Below are 19812 nucleotides of genomic sequence, written 5' to 3'. Positions count from 1 at the left end.
AAACCTGCTTGTATCAATTATATAATATATTCCAAAGTGAAAAACAGGTGACTTTCTGATTATCTGCTATTTAGATTATACATACTATAGCTCTTCCGCATTAATGTCAATAAATAAGAGTTGACTCCATACGAATATGATACCCGCAAAGGATTTGGTAGAGTTTCTATAGGATTCAGAGGCTCTGTGCTTTAGTCTCCGCTTAAGACCTTTCATATGAAAAGTGAGGGAAACTTACCTTCATTCTTAGTAAGGTATTACATGCCATTCCATTTCCAATCACCACTTTCTGCCCCCTCCTCTTGGGTGCCAAAGGAGAGAATTTAGGGCAATATGTTCTTTTATTAGGATAACTATAAATATATACCTTTACCTCTCTTTGCTTTAATGTTTAATTCGTAAAATGGGCATAATAGAAATAAGTTAATGTATGTGAAGCACAGATAAAATTCTCTGCACAAAAGTCAGTGTCTTATACTTGCTGCTGTTATTATTGTTGTTATTTTTATGGTTCTAAAATCTTTTCTGGGCTTCCTGGAAAACCTAACAAGCAGGAGGTTATAGAACTAAACTCCTTTAGCAATTAACAGCAGCAACAATAATAACAGTGTTGTCAGGGCACTACTCTAAAACACTTCACAAATACCGAATCATTTAAGCTTCACAACAACCCTTACAAGGTAGGTCATATGACTAATCCCATTTCATAGATGAGGAAACTGAGGTATTGAGAGGTTAAATAACTTGTGCAAACCAGAGGTAGGAAATGGTGAGCTGGGGATGCTAATGGAGGCAGCAAGCTCTTAACTACTAAGCTTTACTGACTCTTCATGATGATTAGGAGTAATGATTTTGAAAAAGGCCATTATAAAGTAAAGGGCTGTAGTAATTTTTCTTATTCTGAAAAACAGAAAACTCCAATCCATTGCTTAGTCAACTAGAGAATGGCTTAAGAACTAAAGTATAAAGATTTACCACTATTTGTAGTAGCTATTTCATTTAAAATGGAGTAGGTAATGCATTATTACAAATCGAAGGAATCTGGAAATTAGAGAACTACTCCAGTGAACATCTGAAAATTTCTTACCTCTGAACTAGCCAGGATGATGAAATCCTAGTGAGATATTTTTTTTTTAATAAAATAAACAAAACAAAACAAAAACCCAACTTACCTGCTATCAAAGCATTCCCAGAATACTTAGGTAGGGTGGTATCTCAACATAAAAACACAGTTGCCAGCTTTACAACAGAGAGAAAACCCCCTCACTTAACACTGTATAGTATTCTGGGCTATTATTCAAGAATATCAAATTCTTACTTAGCCATAATAGAAAAAAACTCCACAATGGTGTAGATATTTAAGTAGAGGTAGGAATACGCAGATAAAATAGACTCTCTTATATTTGGATGCCTACAATCTGTTCGAAAGGCTGGCTTAAAGTACTTAAGTCAATTTGTTGGACTCAATGGTTAGCAGTTTACTAATGCATATACTTAAATTACTGACTAGAGTGGGATTTTTTGATTACCCAGATATTTAATTTTTCATGTTCTCTATAAACAGATGAAGAAAAGTTTGTTATACCTTAAATATAAAGTTTAGGTGTTTAGGTAGCAGCCAAATCGCATGATCACATCTGCCCAAGAGACCAGGAATCCTGAGTTCTACTTCCAATTCTGCCATTAATTTTTGCAGGCCACAGTCTCTAGGCTTCATTTTGCTCACATTTCTGAAGTGAACTGCTTTTGCAGTAGATGGACAATATTCAAGTACAGATATTATCTCGTCACTCCTAATTTATAATAGGCTAAATATTAGTTAGAAGTTTTAACATAATTGAGAACTGATTTAAATATCATTTGTTAGCATGATTAAAAAGCTCACAGCTAATCTTACTTTAACACTTGCTTAGAGGAAGATCTTATAAACCAAAATGGTTAATGATTTCCTCTAAATCCTACAAATTAATTTGTAAAAAAGAAAAAAGAATAATGTTTGCATACAAGTAACTAAGCTTTTTGGTATATAGTTTTGCTGTACTAGAGGGAAAAAAGGAAAATAAGAGAAGGTAGAAAATGAAGGCGGGCAATTTTTTAAAACCCTCTAATGAATCTTACAGGCAGCAATTTCATTGTTACTTGAAGGCTAAGCACAGCTTTTGTGGAAGGCAGCTAAAGAGGTCCAAATCCAAGAAGCCAAACATAAAGTGTGTAGCTCTGGCACACACTGTTCTGTTTTAACAATGACACCAGAGAGACTGCAACATGCCATGAAACATCACTTCATGTTCTTACATAATACCTACAATATAAGCAGCAGGCTGCCTGAGGATCAGTTATTAAGTATATTAATTGTTCATGTGGCTCAAGAATATATAAGTAAAATGAAAAGACACCTAAAAAGCAAGCATTATAATTACTCCAGGCAGTTAATGCCCCTTTCTGTTTCCACTGAAACACTGCCTAAGTTGCCTGAATAACGCAGACTTTCTTCAACACAATAAATATATTTGGAATTTTCAAAAACCAGTAACAGAGAAAAGAGGCACAGAACCTCAGCACCTTTTTGATCTCAGAACTTAGTCTTTTGCAACTTTTTCCACTGGTGTAGAGTTTTGAGCTCTCAGATATAGACAAATTCATTCTAAAATGAAAATATATTCTGAATAAATATACATTATTTTCTAGTCTGTGTCATGGGTTCATACCCTTCATTAGCATAGAAAAATGGACTATATCTTAATTTTAGGTGGCATTCAATTTTACTTTCAGCTGATGAAAAAGAACTAGAAATGATGGGATATCTAATACTATAATAAAATACCCTATGACAAATGTAAATTCTGGTATAAGGTATCTGGTAACTGGTTTGTCTTCTGGCCAGCCCTTATGTTCTTAATTGGGGCACTAAAATTCTTACCTTATGTGGAAGGGAAGGAGGGAGGGAGGGAATGGGGAAGGAAGAGAGGAGAGAAGGGAGGGAAGGAAGAAGGAAGGAAGGAAGGAAGGAAGGAGAAGCAACCCCATCTTGAAAAATAGGAAGATAAAAGCAGGTACATGAGTTCCCACTATTCTCCAGGCTCAATCTCCCTGGCACTAAAAACCTCAAAATTCCTGGAATAGCTGCTGTTTCCCAGAAGATCTAACCAACTACAAAACCCAGAGTTGTCCCTGAGGATATTTAAGTAGAAAGAACTATCACTACTGCCATCAGTGTCATACGGGGACCTCTGGGTGACCTAGAAAGGCCCCAAACTCAGCAACATGCAGAGACCTCCCCCCAGTTACTTCACCCATCTCACAAAAACGCAACTCTAAATTTCATGTGCTTGAATTTTCGGACACTGCTTAACTGCTTTATGACATGGTTTTACTGCACAACTTCTCCCAGTCAGAATTGACCTTTATACTTACAAAATAGTTCTACATTCCCCTTATTCCTGCACATCTGGTCTTTCCCCCAAATCCTTTTCTCTTCTCAATGGGGAAACCTCTGGATCTAATTATCAAGATTTAGAAAATCTATTCCTTTTCAAAGAGAGAATATAAAGTAACCATGGGAACACATTTCAATTTGGACAGGAGCAACAAAAAATACAATACTATTTAAGAACAGAAATGTTTATGTCCCTATATTATAAAATACCAAATACAGTTTTTCTAAAGTCACTTATAGAACAAATTCATTGAACTGTATCACACTCTCACTTCTCCAATTTCCCCATCATTAGGTTTCTAATTTAATATTAATTTAAAACAACTGCCCAACTTACCCGGACAAGTGCATCATCTATGATATGATCACGTCTGACTTTGAGTCTCAAATATGGATTCAACTGCTGTCCTTGCACTAAGCTGTAGAGAACAGTGATTCTTCGTTCACTGTACATGCGAATTCTGTTGTCATAATATAATCCCAAATTCTTTGTGACAGCATTCAATATAAAGGGACATGTCATAAAAGAGAATTTGTTTTCTGTTTCTACTTTGAAAAAAGTATAATCTTTATCCATTTCTAGTACATCATTCAGTGGTTCATTAATAAACTCTTCAAAAGGGATAAGCGGTTTTCGACAATCTAGAGTTTTAACACCAAGTTCAGTTTCCAGTGGGTCTACTCTAGGACCTTTCTTGTTTCTTCTTTCCTCTCCCAATAACTCCTGAAGTGTCAATTCACTGGACTCAGGGATGGGTTCTTCATCATCTTCTTCATTGTGATTTGTATCCACTTCCCCTCCCACTACATTTGCATAGTAAACCATTTTCAAGCACTTTGAAGCAGCAACAATGGCATCATCATCATTCACTAGATTTCGACCATTAAATTCATTGCTTATGACTTTGTAAGTAATAAGTTGCTGAAATGTTTCCATCATTCTCCGAATCTGGTCTGCACTGTATCTAGACCATAGTCTAACCAGTTTTCCTTGGGCTGCAAGGGGCAGTTTGCTCATTGCTTTGCAGAACAATGGCAAAGCCATTTCCAGATATTCAGGACTGTGGAGATTTCCATTCTCCATCACAATAATGAACAAATTCAGGTAATTAGGATCACGGGAGTATACATTGTGATATGTCAAGTCACATTCCACATTTGGTGATAAGTATACAAGTGCATTAAGAAAGGCAGTTTCTATTTTCTCATTAGAGAGCAATCTGGTGTACACCCTTCTAATGGCATCAATATCCACAGACACATCATCAGGGCCTAATTTTTGTAAGTTGTTATCTCCTTGTGAACTATCACCTATCCTTGAGGAGGATGCTTCTGAATCTTCTTCCATAGCAGCAGCAGAACATGCAGCTTTTTCCTTTTCATCTTCATCCTTGTCTTCATCTTTTCCTTGAAGAGATTTCAGTTCTTCCTTTGTGTGATGTTTGACTTTTCGAAAGCTCTGTACCAATGCCTCAGCACTAGAAAAAACTCTTCCAATAACACGGATTAAAGGGGAATAATCCTCTCTCTCTCTACATAATTCAAGAATTTCATACACCGTCTCTTCTGTTAGGTAAGTCACATCTAGACCATTGAAGGAAAAGAGAGAAGAGTTATTTTCATAATGTATAAACTGATTTTATTTTAATAAGTTCCAGTGAAAAGTAAACAGCCAACATATTACACTCAATACCGTTTATAATTTACAACTCTTTTGAAAAAGTGTCTAAGGGAGGCAGATGTGGCTCAAGCATTTGGGCTTCTGTCTACCACATGGGAGGTCCCAGGTTCAGTTCCTGGTGCTTCCTAGAGAAGATAAGAAGACATGAAGCTGGCTCAATGGGCTAGTGCAAGAGGCTGGCAGGGCAAGCTAACGCTGCAAGATGACGCAAAGAGGAAACACAATGAGACACACAACAAAGGTGGGAGTGGAAGTGGCTCAAGCAACTGAGTGCCTCTCTCCCACATGGGAGGTCCTGGGTTTGGTTCCCAGTGCCTCTGAAAGAGAAGAGGAGCAGACACAGAAAGCGCACAACAAATGGACAGGAAAAGCAGATAGAGAGTGCAAACAATGCGCGGGGTGGAGGGGGATAAATAAATCTGGGGGGAAAAAATATCTACTACTTAGAAATCAGCAAAATATTGTGTTTACCTGTATTTTTTTTCCAATGAATGACTACCTTACCCATTGTTTCAATAACACAGTCACATTCTTTCAAAAGCATACAACCTCTACTGAGCTCACAATAGTTCTAATTTCTCTTCACAATCAAGGAATATGTTAACATGCTGCTTTAATTATAAGTATGAAAGCATCTTAAAAAAATTTTTTTTATTTAAAGAAAATTGTAAATATGAGCCATTACATCATGTTCCAATTCATCACAACACGCCTCTTAGATCATAAACATTACTACTCTTCTAAGGAGTTTCTTTCCTGTTTTATTGCTTGCTTTAAGACAAGTTCCTATGACATTCACTTTTGGAAACTGCTTTTCTTTTACTTCTTTGTGTCTTAACACCAAACTAACTCCTTTTGGTTTTTCCTAATTTGTTCCAAGACAGCATTCTGTGGGCAAATGAAGAGAATTAATAAACCATTTTTCATTAGCTCTTAAAGTTAAAACTGCCATCTGTAGTAAGCCTTAGAGAGTGGCAGGGAACAGAGCTTGAGCAATGAAAAATGATTAAGTGATACGGCAATTTCGGCAGACAAGTGAAGCAGAGACTGCTACACAGGCACCAAGAGTTCCTCTTCTTCCTGGGCACATTGAGGCCCCATTTCCTGACTCCCTACTCCCTTACAAGGGAATGTGATAGGTGCTACTTTCAGGACAAGGCTCTTTTCCCACGTTGCCTAATGAAAGCTGTGTGTTGAATATAACCGAACTACCTCTGTTCTGTCTCTGAATGACTGCAAGAAGCAGAGCCCCTGCCAGCCTAGAATACTGTGGACTGTTAAATGAGCTAGAAATAAACTTCCTGTGTTTAAAAATATTGCTCATTTTGGGACCTATTTAATAGCACAGTCTGCCTTACCCCGTTGCGCTCACAGAATCTTTGAAACTAACAGAAATGACAATTCCTCAATACCTCCCGGTACTTTTCTTTTAATATATAAAAATTTTATAAGAACCAAGATAAGCTAATATATTCCTATTGTTTCGACAGCTTGAAATATTTCAATTCAAGGAAACTTTTTTCCTCACCCCCATTATACCAATTTTCTCCTATAAATAAATACTCAAAGCAGCAAAAATAATGGGGCAATGAAAGGCCAGACTGAATACCAATTTCTCAGTACTCACTCTCAGACCTATAGTAATATTAACAAACTGAAAGCAGAAAAAACAAGGACGAGAACACTTCAAGGATGGCTGAGATAAAATCTCTGAAGCCATGGACCACCTCAGGGGTGGAAGAGTGTATAGCAGTTTTCTGGAACACATCCAACTTCCCTCTCATGCCTGCATCTAAATATAATGGCTAAAATCTCCAAAATCATCTTTTCCTGTTTGACTCTTCTTAATATTTGCTATTATTCCCTCTCACACAAAACCAGACAAACCTAAAACTCTTGTTCTCTGCACAACATTTAAATCACATATACTCCTTTGGGAAGAATAAAAAGTTAAGTCTGGAGAATATGGAAGAGAGGAATACTGAAGGGGAGTGCTATGGGATGGAATAAATTAGAAAAACAACGAAAAATGCTGTTTTCCCTCTCTTCTACACCCTTCTTACTCAAGAAATAGTGACATACAAAAAAAAAGAGTGGAATTTTAACATGTTGTTTTCTAAAACCCCAAATTACCATCATAATCAAATATTAATATTTTCTCTGAGCTTTCATAACAAGTTTGACTTCTTCATGGAAAGCGCTGAGTGTAGTGCTTTGAGTGGAAAACAATATAAAGGACTCAAACACAAAAACAGTAGTAACCCCCAATTCTTAGGGACATCATACAATTCTTTTAAGACTTCATTCTCAGATATGTCCTATTAAGGATACATAAGCATCAGTAATGTCTTCTTAAAAAGTGTGAAGCCTAAAACTTACTTTACTTGGAAAAAACTATAGTATCTTACAAGACAACCCCAAACCCCTAATTTCCTAAAATGTAACCAAAAACATATTACATACCTATTATAAAATCCTGTTAGAATGCAAAAACACTTTGCTTCCTGATCATCAAATCACAGAGTTGTTAACAAAGGTTGCTCTGTGTAGGCAGTAATACGTCTCTTGGGGACATATACCTATTTCCCCTATGTAGACATGTCATGCATCATCTTCAGAACAACTTCGAGGTATTCTGACATTCTACCAATTACAGCTAAGATATACTTAGATATTGTCCACAAAGTGCTTTTTTAAAATGAACAGATTTTTTTTCAGATATAAATATAGTCAAAAAATATCAAAATTAGGAATATAAGCAATCATAAAATTTGGGCATCAATAAAAGACACTTTACTAAAAAATCATTAACTCAAGAGACATTTCTATAGGATATACCTATGAATATTGTGATATATTTATGGTCCTAAAAAGCCTCAATCTATAATATTGTACACATAAAAATTTATGCAAAAACAATACTATATCTATGCAACTAGAATAATCCAAATAAAAATAAGCACTTAAAAAGTCATTTAAAATTCTTAATAAAAAATACTATTGTAAATACAGAACTTTGCAGAAAAGTAGGGGAAGGGAAGAGCAGCATTTAAAAGAGACTATCAGGAAGGGTTGAAAGTTCTAAATTACGGAGACTTGAGCAAAAAAATGAACAAAGCCTGGGAAGAACCACTCGATAAGCAACTATGGGAATGGGGAAAAAAGGTTAACAATTTTAGGATATAGGGCTATTTAGAAAAGTAAATTAGACTTGAGTGAAGACTATCATTGAGAGTTGATGATATTCGGCAGCATGAATGTACTAGATGCCTGGGAGGAAGGCTAAGCAGGATATGGAAATAATATATTAGAAAGAAAAGCAGACTTCTCAGATAACTATTACGAAATTTTGCCTTGCCTTCAGAAATGGAAAAAGACCACTTCCTCTTCTTTCACCACATAGTCCTAGGGTTCCAGAACTCATGCCAGATAATTAGTCCCAACTATTCTATACTTTAAACAGACTTTTTTGCATAGTTTAGGAGACTAACCACAACTAAATCAATTTTTCCTAGAGGAAAATGTAGGTAAAAAGTTCCAATCGATGCATTAACAAATGAACTCTGGAAAATAATCTTTTCATTAGAGACCATTAAACACATAAAATGTATGTAGTCATTATTAGTTATATCTTTTATTATAATAAAAAAATTGGCCCCACTATACTGTCATGTCATAATAATGTCACACAATTAAACAAAACAAACTCAGACATAAACCTCCAATACGGTGTTCAACCAACCATTCTCAATTAAAATCAGAATATCTTACCTTTAAAATCATCTCTAGCTCCTTGTCCTTCTTTCTTGTTCATTTTTATCTCAGTGCAGTTATTAGGGGCACTTTTTGAGTTGTTCTCAAGGTAAGCTGAGCTTGCTCCTTTCTTGGAGGGATGAGGATCACAGAGTTTTGCATTAATCTTATAAAGCTCGAGGGCTTTAATAGCTGCTGCATTGTTATCCATACGAAGAAAAGTTGGACAGGAAGCACAAAACTCATTCGTGCAGACCTCATTTCCACAGCCCTCAGTTAACTGGTGGTAGTAGCGTTCTATTAGATGCTTTGCAGCTGCTCGCTTCCTGTACCAAACATTCAAACAATTAGTATAGCTCTTAGGTAGAAAGCCCAACAGATCATCAGCACAGCAGAAGTTAGTCAAGCACTGAAATAATAAACTTGTGCATTTGGATGAGATAGAAAATGGAGATCATATATTTACTCAAAACTTTTGATTGATGAAATATTTGATAAAATGATAAGATGCTATGATAAAGAATGTGAATGCTTATCAAAATCATTGTTTTAATAAAATATGCTTTCTTTGGTTAAAAGAGAAAAATCTTGTGTGATGTTATATGTGCTTCAAGTGCTGCACAACAGCTGAAAATTACATGGTTTTTGCTAAAAAAGTTTTATTATTTTATCACTTTAAAAATTAGTATTAAGAAAATGAGCACCCTTTTCTAGAGTTAATTTTAAAAATGAACTTCTAAGTAAAATATGCAAAGCTAGTGTTTAATGCAAAAAAAAAAAAAAAAAGATTCCAAAGCATATGGTCTTGAACCTAAAATTTGTCATTAAACCTCCTCATTAATTCCATATCACCCATGGAATATTTTAAATTTCTTTAGTACAAGAGCCTTATAGTCCTCTTACTTTGTAAACTTAAAGTACACAGACTAATGTTCTATGATTGTGGTTTCAGGAGAGAGAGCAAAAGAATTAAGGAAGGGATTATTTCATCAAGTAATAAATTGGACTACCTTATCTATCTCTATCATCTCTTCAACTCTAAGATGCAATGCTTCACTATCTGATGATGTGAGATTACAATAATTGAAGCAGAGTACCTGGATCCAAAGAACAAAAATATATAGCCATTCCAAATTCAAAGCACGGGATTAAAAACTACAAAGAATCTAAACTACAAAAAAAATAATTCACCTAATTTAACTGTCAAAAGTTCTTACAGTTGTTATCTTACTAACATGTAGAATAGTAAATGGCACTAGAGTTTAACTACATCTTGTTAATCATGAGAAATAAACCAAAGAAAAGGATATAAGGGACATATTTATAAGTCCTCAAAGTTATCATGGCAGGTGACAAGAGTAATAATCCAAACACATTCAATTCTCTCTGGTGCTTCTATTTTTCAAATGTTCCATGAAAATTATGAATCACTGCATGTAATTGCATGTAATTGTATGAACACAATTAGAGATATTTTACTAGAGGTAGCCATAAATAACCCTGCTTTTGAAAATTAAAATTATTCCAGATATATCATTATGAAAATATTAATCCAAGTGATAAGAAACATGTAAAGAAAAAGAAATGTAGACTCTAGAAGATTTATAATATTGGCTGCTACTCTTCAGAGAAGAATGAGAGATTAATGCCACCCCCACTCCAAACTGTAGCAGCTTTTCCTAGTGGGATGTAAAAAGGTATGTTCTTTCTGGAGGGAAATTATTAACATGTATAAAAAGTCTTAAAAATGTTAATATTCTGTGAATCATTAATTCCACATCTAAGAAAAAACTGGACAATTTTGCCAAAATGTGTGGTTTCTATGAAAAAAATCTGGCATGCCCAATAAGAGGCAGTGGCAGTTTGAGATTATTTTATGAATCCCAAAAAGAGAAAGATTATGTATGTAAACTAACCTATTCCTCTGGATGTGATACTCTTTGACTGCATTAAATTCAGCTGAGGGGCCTCTGATTAGATTACTTTTTAAGACTGTTTTAGGGCTTTGGACAAGACTACTTCAATGAGGCATGATTCAGGCTGAGTCTCCACCCCCTTGCTGGGTCTATATAAAGGGAATGACAACAAGGACAGAGGAAGAGACAGAAAGGAGAGGTTCAAACTGAGACCCCAGGGAGAGATGAGCCATTTGCCTGATAGTTTGCAGCTGAAATCAGGAAGAAAGCAACAGTGGAGCCTGAGAAGAGGCCCTGAGAGAAAAGGCATCAGAGAAGAATCCCAGTAAGAGCTCCTGGCTGCCCTCGGTGGAGCTTGGGAGACAGTACAGCCCCGAGGGCGAAGCATAGACCAGGCAGAGGTCTCCCGCTGTCTTGCTTCAACGTGCGGCGGTGACTTGGGAGAAGGCACCTGGTATTGTGCCTTGAGATGGACTTTTCACAACTTGGAACTGTAAGCTTTTTACCCCAAATAAATTCCTGTTATAAAAGCCAACACACTTCTCGTACTTTGTATTGGCAGCCCTTTGGCAAACTAAAATAGAGGAGATCAGATAAATGAACTGTTAACAGTTCAACACAATGGAATTAATAAAAATTACCAAAATCTGAAACTGGAAAGGAACATAAAGGGATACTTGATTAAAGTAGTTAAGTATAGGATAAACACATTTTTATTCCAAAATGTTAATAGTCATTAGGTAATGTGAATGAGTAAATTTTAAAAATTCTTTGAGTTTTTCCTTAATTTTTCCATAATAAACTTCTTTGCATATTAAAATTTTTATATGAAAATGGTGGCAGTTTTAAAATTTCATATACATGATTTGAATGGCTTCAACATTCACTAAATTGTCCTTATGATTTTAGAGTATGATCAAAATCAAAATCAAAACATAAAATAACCTATTTTTCTTAGTAAGATATCAGAGTCTGTCTAAATCAGCACCCCTAAATCCCCATCACAGGTATACTACCTCTGCTTATAATGCATAGAGAAGGAATGTGAATAGTAAAAACAGAACAAGACTGGGAAGCACTCTGCCTTTACAAAGCTGATAAACCTAAGCAAATAATTTAATTTCCTGAGCCTCAGTTTTCCCATCTTTAAGATTTCTTTGAATTCTAAATTTTAGGTTTACATAATGAGGTGAGGAAGGAACTAGAACTTGTTGGATCCCTGATAACATACTAGACACAGAGTTAGGCAATTTTTTAACGTAAGTTATTCTCATTTAAATGCCATGACCCTAAATATTATCTTCAGAAAGAGACAAAATCAATTCACATACCCAAGATCACACAACTGAAAGGAGAGAACTGTGACTAGAACAGGAGTTTTTCAGCTCTGGAATCTATGCCATTTCTATTATATTGTCTTATAGATGGTGGTTTATTTCAAAATAACTAATTTGTAAAATGAGTTGTAGTGAAAACTTCCATGGAAAAAAATATCAATGTGTAAATAAAAAAGTAAAAAAAAAACCTGGCAAAATCATAATTTAAACCTCATATTTATGCATGACACCTATCACACAGATTAAGTTTCTTGAGGAATAGGTGCCACTATATTGTGTAAGGTTAACATATCTATAATTTGTTGAGGACTTATATGCCACATACTCTTTAGATGTTCCCTTGTAAGAAGGCAATAAATACTACAAGTTAAAAGCATACATTTTGAAATCAAAGTGCCTAAATTCATGTATGCAATCTTGAGCAAGTTACTTAACCTTTCTGTGCCTTAGTTTTCTCATCTTTAAAATAGTAGGAGATATGAGAATTTTCAGTTGTGAGAGAATTCAATGCATATGTATAAAGTTCTTAGAACAGTACCTGATAGTAAGCACCATACAAGCGTTAGCTGCCATTATTACTGTTAGTTGTTAGTATCACACTCACAAGTCTGAGTTTGCTATATTAAGTGATGCTCAGAGGAGTCACATATCTACGAAGAGATCTGAACCCAGGCTTGACTGCAAAACTGTCGAAAGAGCTATTAGTAGCACAGTAGAAATTTAAGAGTGACCTCCTCTATTTGACCTGCTTTTCTACCCAAGATTTAAAACAGAAGCGACCCTGGTGAGACAGAACTGAATGGAAGCCATGCCATAGCTGAAATCAGCCATATTAAGCATTCTCCGTTCCTCATGTCAGTAACACCTTGAATTATCAGCATACAATTACGTAGCCCCATCAAAATAAAGGACATAAAAGCCTCTATGCATGGAAAAAAGTACCCTGATAATGACTTTTTGGTAGATTTCTTATCCAAGATTAATCCCTACTGATAGTCTACAGGCAGAATTGCCACATCACAACTTGTGGGCCAAATCCAGCCTGCCACCTTTTTTTTTTTCCTTTTTAAAATAGCCTACAAGTTAAGAATGGTTTTTAACATTTTAAAATTGTTAAAGAAAAAATCTAAAAAAACTTAGTGACAAATGAAAATTATATGAAATTGAAATTTCAATGATCAAAATGTTTTACTGGAACAAAGCCATATTCATTTATGTATGTATTGTTTATGGATGTTTTTGTACTGTAACAGGAGTTGGGTAGTTTGCTAAAAGAGACCTTAGGGCCTGCAAAGCCTAAAATAAATACCCCTAAGACATTTACAAAGATAAAACTTGTGAACCCTTAATATAGTTTGTTCTCTCTGACATCCAGTGATGACCTATCCATTTAACTTGGGACTCTATTTCCATTCAATAAATAAATGCAATAAAATGCAGAACTTTCCTCAAGTACATTAAATAAAAGGAAAGGAGAGAGAACGGGAAGACGGGAGACAGGAAGAAGATGAGAGAGGTAGAAGAGAGAGAAAAGCAGTAGAAAGAAGAGATGAAGGAAGGCCTTTCCTCAACAGGTCCCTTTAGTTAGGCCTCATCTACCATTCAATACCAAAACTCCCAAAGAAGGAGGTAAGGCTCACTCTCTTTAATTTCCTCGCACCCCATTGACTTTTCTTATTATGGTTCTGCAAAGGTCCCCGTCCATGGGGCATCTCTGGTGAAGCAGGCAGTCTTCAATTATCCCCTTTCCTTCCTTGGTTTTCATGACATTTCATCATTTCACACTGGTTCTCATTCCAAATCTCTGACCAATTTGTACAAGTTCTTTCAGTCTTTTTTATCCTCTTATACTCTTCCAAGTATAACCTAGGCTCTCTTTCTTTTGTCTATATACCATCCCTAAGCAATTTCACATCTACTATGGCTGAACTACTACTACCATATACAAGCTAACTCAAAACCTGTAGACAGATCCTTAACTCTAAATGTATGCTAGACCAATGTCATTTGAACATCCCAAGATGACTCACATTCAACAAGCGCAATGCTTTTTTCCCCTTGAACCAATCATGACTCACATTACCAACATTAGTAAGTGTGGCAGTTTGATATTACTGATGAATTCCAAAAAGAAATACTGGTTGTTTATAAACTGGGCTGTTCCTCCAGGCTCGTGATACCCTTTGATGGTATTAAATGCAGAGGTTTCGCTTTTACTTGATTAAATTAATATCAGGGCTTTGATTCGGCCACATCAGTAGGACGTTGATTCCCCACCCCCTTGGTGGACAGACATACACAGAAATGGACATGGCAGAGGAGAGAGCTGTTTTTTTTTTAAAAGATTTATTTCTCCCCACCCCCTCATCGTTTACACTTGCTGTGTCTGTTCATCTTTCTTGTTTTTCTAGAAGGCACTTGAAACCAAACCCATCATGGGAGGTCCCACATAGGAGGGAGGTGCCTAATCGCTTGAGCCACCTCTGCTCCCCACTTTGTTGTCTTTCTCATTATGTTTCCCTTCCTGTGTTTCTTGTTGTGTCTTGTTGCATCAGCTTGCATGCCAGCCCATCGTGTCAACTCGCTGTCTTGCTCACCTTCCCTAGGAGGAACCAAACCTGGGATTTCTTGTGTGGTAGGCGGGAGCTCAATCGCTTGAGCCACATCTGCTTCCTGAGAGGTGAGTTTTGATGTTGGAGCCCTGGGGAGAGCGCTGAGCCATTCATCTGATAGTTTACAGCTGGCCTTGTGGAGAGAGCAAAGCAGCTGAGTGCGGAGTACGGAAAGAGAAAAGCTCTGGGAAGAGAGACAAGCCTTATGCCAGCCTACAGCTGAGACTGGAAGAAGCTGGGACCATGGAGCCTTAAGAGGAAAGCAAGCAAGCTGAACCCTCGCAAACACTGCACGCCATTTTGCTTTTTAACACATGGCCACTGACTTTGGGTGAGAAAGTACCTCTCATGGTACCCTGAGTTGGACTCTTTAGGGCCTTGTGACTCTAAGCTTCTACCCCAAATAAATACCCTTTATAAACATCAACACAATTCTGGTACTTTGCATCAGCAGCCCTTTGGCTCATACAGTAAGTGACAGACATCATTTTAGGCCCAAGCCAAAAACATGAATGCTCCTTATCCACTCCCTCTCCCTTCTCCAGTATACAATCATTCAGCCCATTCAAACCACCAGTTACTTGTCTGTCTGTCCTTTTATTTAGTAAAGTGAGTTAGGTAAAGACTGAGTCTTATTTCTGCACTGGCAGTGCCTAAAGCAGTTAAGTAGGTAAGTTAATACCTTAAGCACATATTAAGCACTCAAACACATACCGAATAAATGATTACTTTAAATTCCTCTGAGGTATCTGGAATAGCAAGAGATGATCATAATCCAAAATAAAGATTTCTAAAGTATAACTCATCACCATATATTGAATTAACAAGTACTGCACTATTTTCTTCTAGTAAGAAGCTGAGGTTGGGGAAAGAAAGGCATAGAAAAAGCAATTTTACAAGGCCATTCTGTAATCATGTTTCCTTCCAACATTAATCACCCAGAACTAAATGTACCAATACTAAAAGAAGCCAGATAACCACAATTAGTATATTTACAAATGTATTAATTTGAACATATTTTATATTTTATGCTGATGCAGTAACAACAGATATAACTTGTAATTTAAAGAAACTGCTATACAAATTACTACTAAAAAGTTTTCAGAGGTGTTTACTTAAAACAAAGTACCTCATGATGTACTTTTCTCATATAAAAGAAGGTCTTTCATAATCAATCAATCATAAAGACCAAAGAGATAACCTACATGAGGGAACTCTACAATATTAAAGTACACACTTGAAAATACGTACACATTTAAAATAGATTACATTTTCCATATTCAGACTGCTATCCCTTCTATGACTGATTAGGGAGGCAGTCCTACAAATAAAGTTTTATGGAACGAATCATTTGCAGAGGGACCAGAGTTAACTCCAGACAACTTGACAGCAAACTTTGTAGAAGTAGTTTTACCTATGAGAGAAATGTGATATAAGCAATTAACTTAGAAATGCATAAAAAAGAAAAAATGGACCAATGGACTGAGGGATGGATGGAGAGATGTGATGAAGCAGTATAGGTATTAATGGTAGAATCTAGGCGGTAAGCATTTGGATGTCAACTGCAATTTTTTCAATTCTGCTTGCATATTTGAAAATTTTCATATGGGGGACAAAAATTACTAAGGGAAAGATTTCAGTCACCAGTGTGTGGGGTGGGGAAAAAAGGACAACCAATTTTAGTATCTGCAGGGGCACTAATACCATGCTTGCTGATTTATAATCTAGTTTTTGGAAAAATCCTAGTGCTGTGGGAAACTGGTTTACCAATTTGTTGCTTCCTGTTATTGTAGATGTTACCCTACTGTAGATGTTGCAGTTGCTTCCTGTTATTGTAGACATGTTGCAGTGCTATGTTGCAGTTCTGATAGCAGAAAGCTACTTGTTAGTTTCCAAATAAATATGATGTGCAAACTAGGGTTGGGGCTCACAGTTCCAGAAGCTGTGAGACCCCTAGTCCCATCTTCATCTCCTCTTGTGTCTTTCTCTCTCTGTCCTTTATTTCTTTAAGTTATGCACCGCCTTCCCTTTGTGCAGACCTATTGTGAGCTGATTGCAGCAACTGGCACCCAACATGGGGCACAAAGGGAAGAAAACTCGCAGCAACTGGTGAATGAATAGGGACCTGAAAGGAAGAAGGATCGCCTCAAGCGAAACTAAAGTTTGTGTAACGGCGCAGAGCCTCGAGTGGTTTGGAAAACCTTTGAAGTCCTCGAGGGTTTGCTTGTATTTCCCCAGGAGACAGAATGTCCTGTGTGGGTACCAGCTCATTGGATAAAGCCATACTATGAACGCCAAGAGATGGCGAAACTTCCTGTGGAACCTGGAGCCTCCGGATCACGCAGATGGAGAGACAGAAGCTGGAAACTGCATGGCTGGGTCTCATTCTGAAGACTAGAATGGCTTTACATCAAAGTATCTAAACTACGGAACTTGTTTAAGCATGGCATCATAAAGCAAGTATGACTTGGGGACAGAAAAAGATTAAGAAGGAAATAGAGAGGAGGAAAACTGGAAAAGAAATGTTGGATTATAAAAGAAACCAAGAAGAGTTAATAAAAAGAATGTTAGATGAAAGAAACAGAAAAGGCAGAAGACAGGGCAGCTTGAGAGCATATAAAAAGTCAAATTAAAATCAATGAAGAAATTCCAAGTTAGTAGATTTGGAATGGTTTTTGTGTTTGTCTGTTTCATGTCAGTGTGTGTGCTGTAATTTTTTTCAGTATGTGTTAAAAAGAAAAAGAGAAAGAAAAAAAGAAGGGCCAGTGCCCAGAAAGAGAGAAAAAGGAAGGAAAAAAGAGAAAGAAAAAGGAAAAAAGAGAGAAAAAAAAGATAAAATGAAAGACGTAAAAAGTTAAGCAAATATTGATAAAGGTAAAAAGTTTGTGGGAATGCTAACTGAAATGTTATAAGGTGTATTTTATCCTAAAACAAAATAGTTAATATGGAGATATGTGGGACAGAACTAGTAGGCATAAAGCAAGCTGTAAAAGTATTGTGGTAGCATTCAATGAGAAATGTTTTGTAAAAGTGAAACAAGCCTGAATGAATACAAAAAGTGCAAAAACTGTGCGAAAAGGTAAGCAATGGACTTTTGCAGTTCTTCAAGGCTTTCTGCCCGTGCCTGAAATGCAATGAACTGGCTGCATAGAAGAAACCTGTGGTAATGACCCTACTAAGAAACATCAGAGACAACGGTATCTTAAGGGCCTGGAATAGGCAAACAACTGGGACAAGATATAAGGTCCCTGCTGCTCTATCACATTATTAAATGTTGTGTGGTTGGGTAAAGACAAAACTATATTCTCTGCTGTAATTGATAAAGTACAATTTTATCTCATGTTAAGAGATTCTGTAATATTATTGGAATATTAAAAAATCTTTTTATTCCTCATGAAGATATGTTCATTATGAAAGGTCCTGCATGGGAGTAGGAGGATTTCCAGCAGGCGGCTTTAAAAAAATAATAAAAGAGGAAGGTGGATATTGACTTTGCCTGTGGATTGGATGTGGCCCCAGGTCCAGTGAAAATGCTAAGAGCACTATACAAACTGGGAAAAAGGAGGTCATTTTTTAATCAAGTATTGGCCTATCCATATAGCCTTGCTGGTAGGAAATCTTAAGCCCATGAGAAATAAATCATCTGCTAGTTGGAAGTCTGTATAATATACTGTAGTTACGGATTATGTATAAAATGCTGTTCTCTGATTTGACATTGTTACTTAAATGATAAGCACGCAATGAGCCCTTCAGGGTATGAGGCAGTAAGAAACCATCTAATCTGCCTTCCTTGCTTTGTTGAAACAAAAAGGGGGATATGTTGTGGGAAACTGGCTTACCTATTTGTTGCTTCCTGTTATTGTAGATGATGATGCAGTTGCTTCCTGTTATTATGTTACCTTACTGTAGATGTTGCAGTTGCTTCCTGTTATTGTAAATATTACAGTTGCTTCCTGTTATTGTAGATGATGTTGCAGTGCTATGTTGTAGTTCTGATAGCGAACAGCTGCTCGTTAGTTTCTAAATATATACAATGTGGAAACTAGGGTTGGGGATCTCAGTTCCAGAAGCTTTGAGTCCCCTACTCCCACCTTTATCTTTTCTCTTGTGTCTCTGTCCTTTACTTCTTAAAAGTTATACGCCGCCTTCCCTTCGTGCAGACCTAATGTAAGCTGATGGCAGCATCCTAGTATATATACCCTTCCCCCCAAAGGATAATAAGTGTCATATGCTGACCATAACAGTATGGGGCAATTTAATTTACCAGTCAAGGAGACATATATAGAAAAGTATGTTTACTTTATCAATATCGAAGGCAAACCAATATCGAAGGCAAACCATGTGGTCAGAATTACTGCAACAGCTGCTGCTAATATAGAAGATGAACTTAACAGGCAGTAGATAAACACACTAAGAAGGTTAAAGACAAAGAAATAGGAATGATCTGAAAGTGAAAATATGTGAGGGAACAAGGTACATGCAAGATTGGAATTAGAATTCAAAACAGCAATAATAAAGTAGGAAAGAAATAAAAACTGAGAAAACATAAACCTACGACAGGGAGAAACTTTCAGCACAGCATCATGAGCAGATCCACTGACTCCACTCCTCAGTGATACGAAAATGATAAAACAGCAAACATTTAGACTCTGGAAATGCGCCAAAGGGCAAAAAGCAAATGAAAAAGACATTTACTCAAGAAAACCTAGGGAAATAGTAAGAAAGCAAATTTACGGTATTTGAACTCAGGATACTGTGGCCCTTCCTTCTCCCAGCTCAGTGATGTAGAGATTCCACTCCAGACACTGCAGCAAAGCACACAGGCTCTCTCTCCCCCAGCTCCCAGTCCAAGCAGCCCAGAACACGAACTGCCTCTTCCCCAAGCTCCCAGGCAAAGGGCTTTCTTCCTAGGAAGAGCAAGGCTTCAGCATCTTCCCCCCACCCTCCCCCGCCCCAACAGACTGCTGAGGCTAATTCTCAGGCAAATGCAAAGAAGAGGTGGCTGGGAGCTGCTCATAAATAGAGCCTTTACCTTGGGCATGGCACACCAAGGATACTGCAGCCCCAATCAGCCTTG

At 36.7% G+C, this 19812-nt stretch overlaps 1 protein-coding gene across 6 annotated transcripts in view; it reads right to left on the bottom strand.

Annotated features, from left to right (window-relative positions):
- UBE3A (ubiquitin protein ligase E3A) overlaps positions 1–19812 on the bottom strand; it is a 131183-nt gene that overhangs the window by 31829 nt on the left and 79542 nt on the right. For all 6 annotated transcript variants that reach the window (XM_004447263.5, XM_071214397.1, XM_012524017.4 and 3 more), the window contains 2 exons: positions 8889–9196; positions 3774–5020 (listed from right to left, as the gene is read on the bottom strand). In XM_004447263.5, coding sequence (XP_004447320.1) covers positions 3774–5020; positions 8889–9196 — 1555 coding nt within the window. The remainder of the gene's footprint in view (positions 1–3773; positions 5021–8888; positions 9197–19812) is intronic.

The sequence above is a fragment of the Dasypus novemcinctus genome, chromosome 3 (assembly GCF_030445035.2).
Source record: "Dasypus novemcinctus isolate mDasNov1 chromosome 3, mDasNov1.1.hap2, whole genome shotgun sequence".
NCBI classification, from domain to species: Eukaryota; Metazoa; Chordata; class Mammalia; order Cingulata; family Dasypodidae; genus Dasypus; species Dasypus novemcinctus.
Note: the sequence above shows the minus strand (reverse complement) of the source record. Positions and strands in the feature narration are given on the sequence as shown.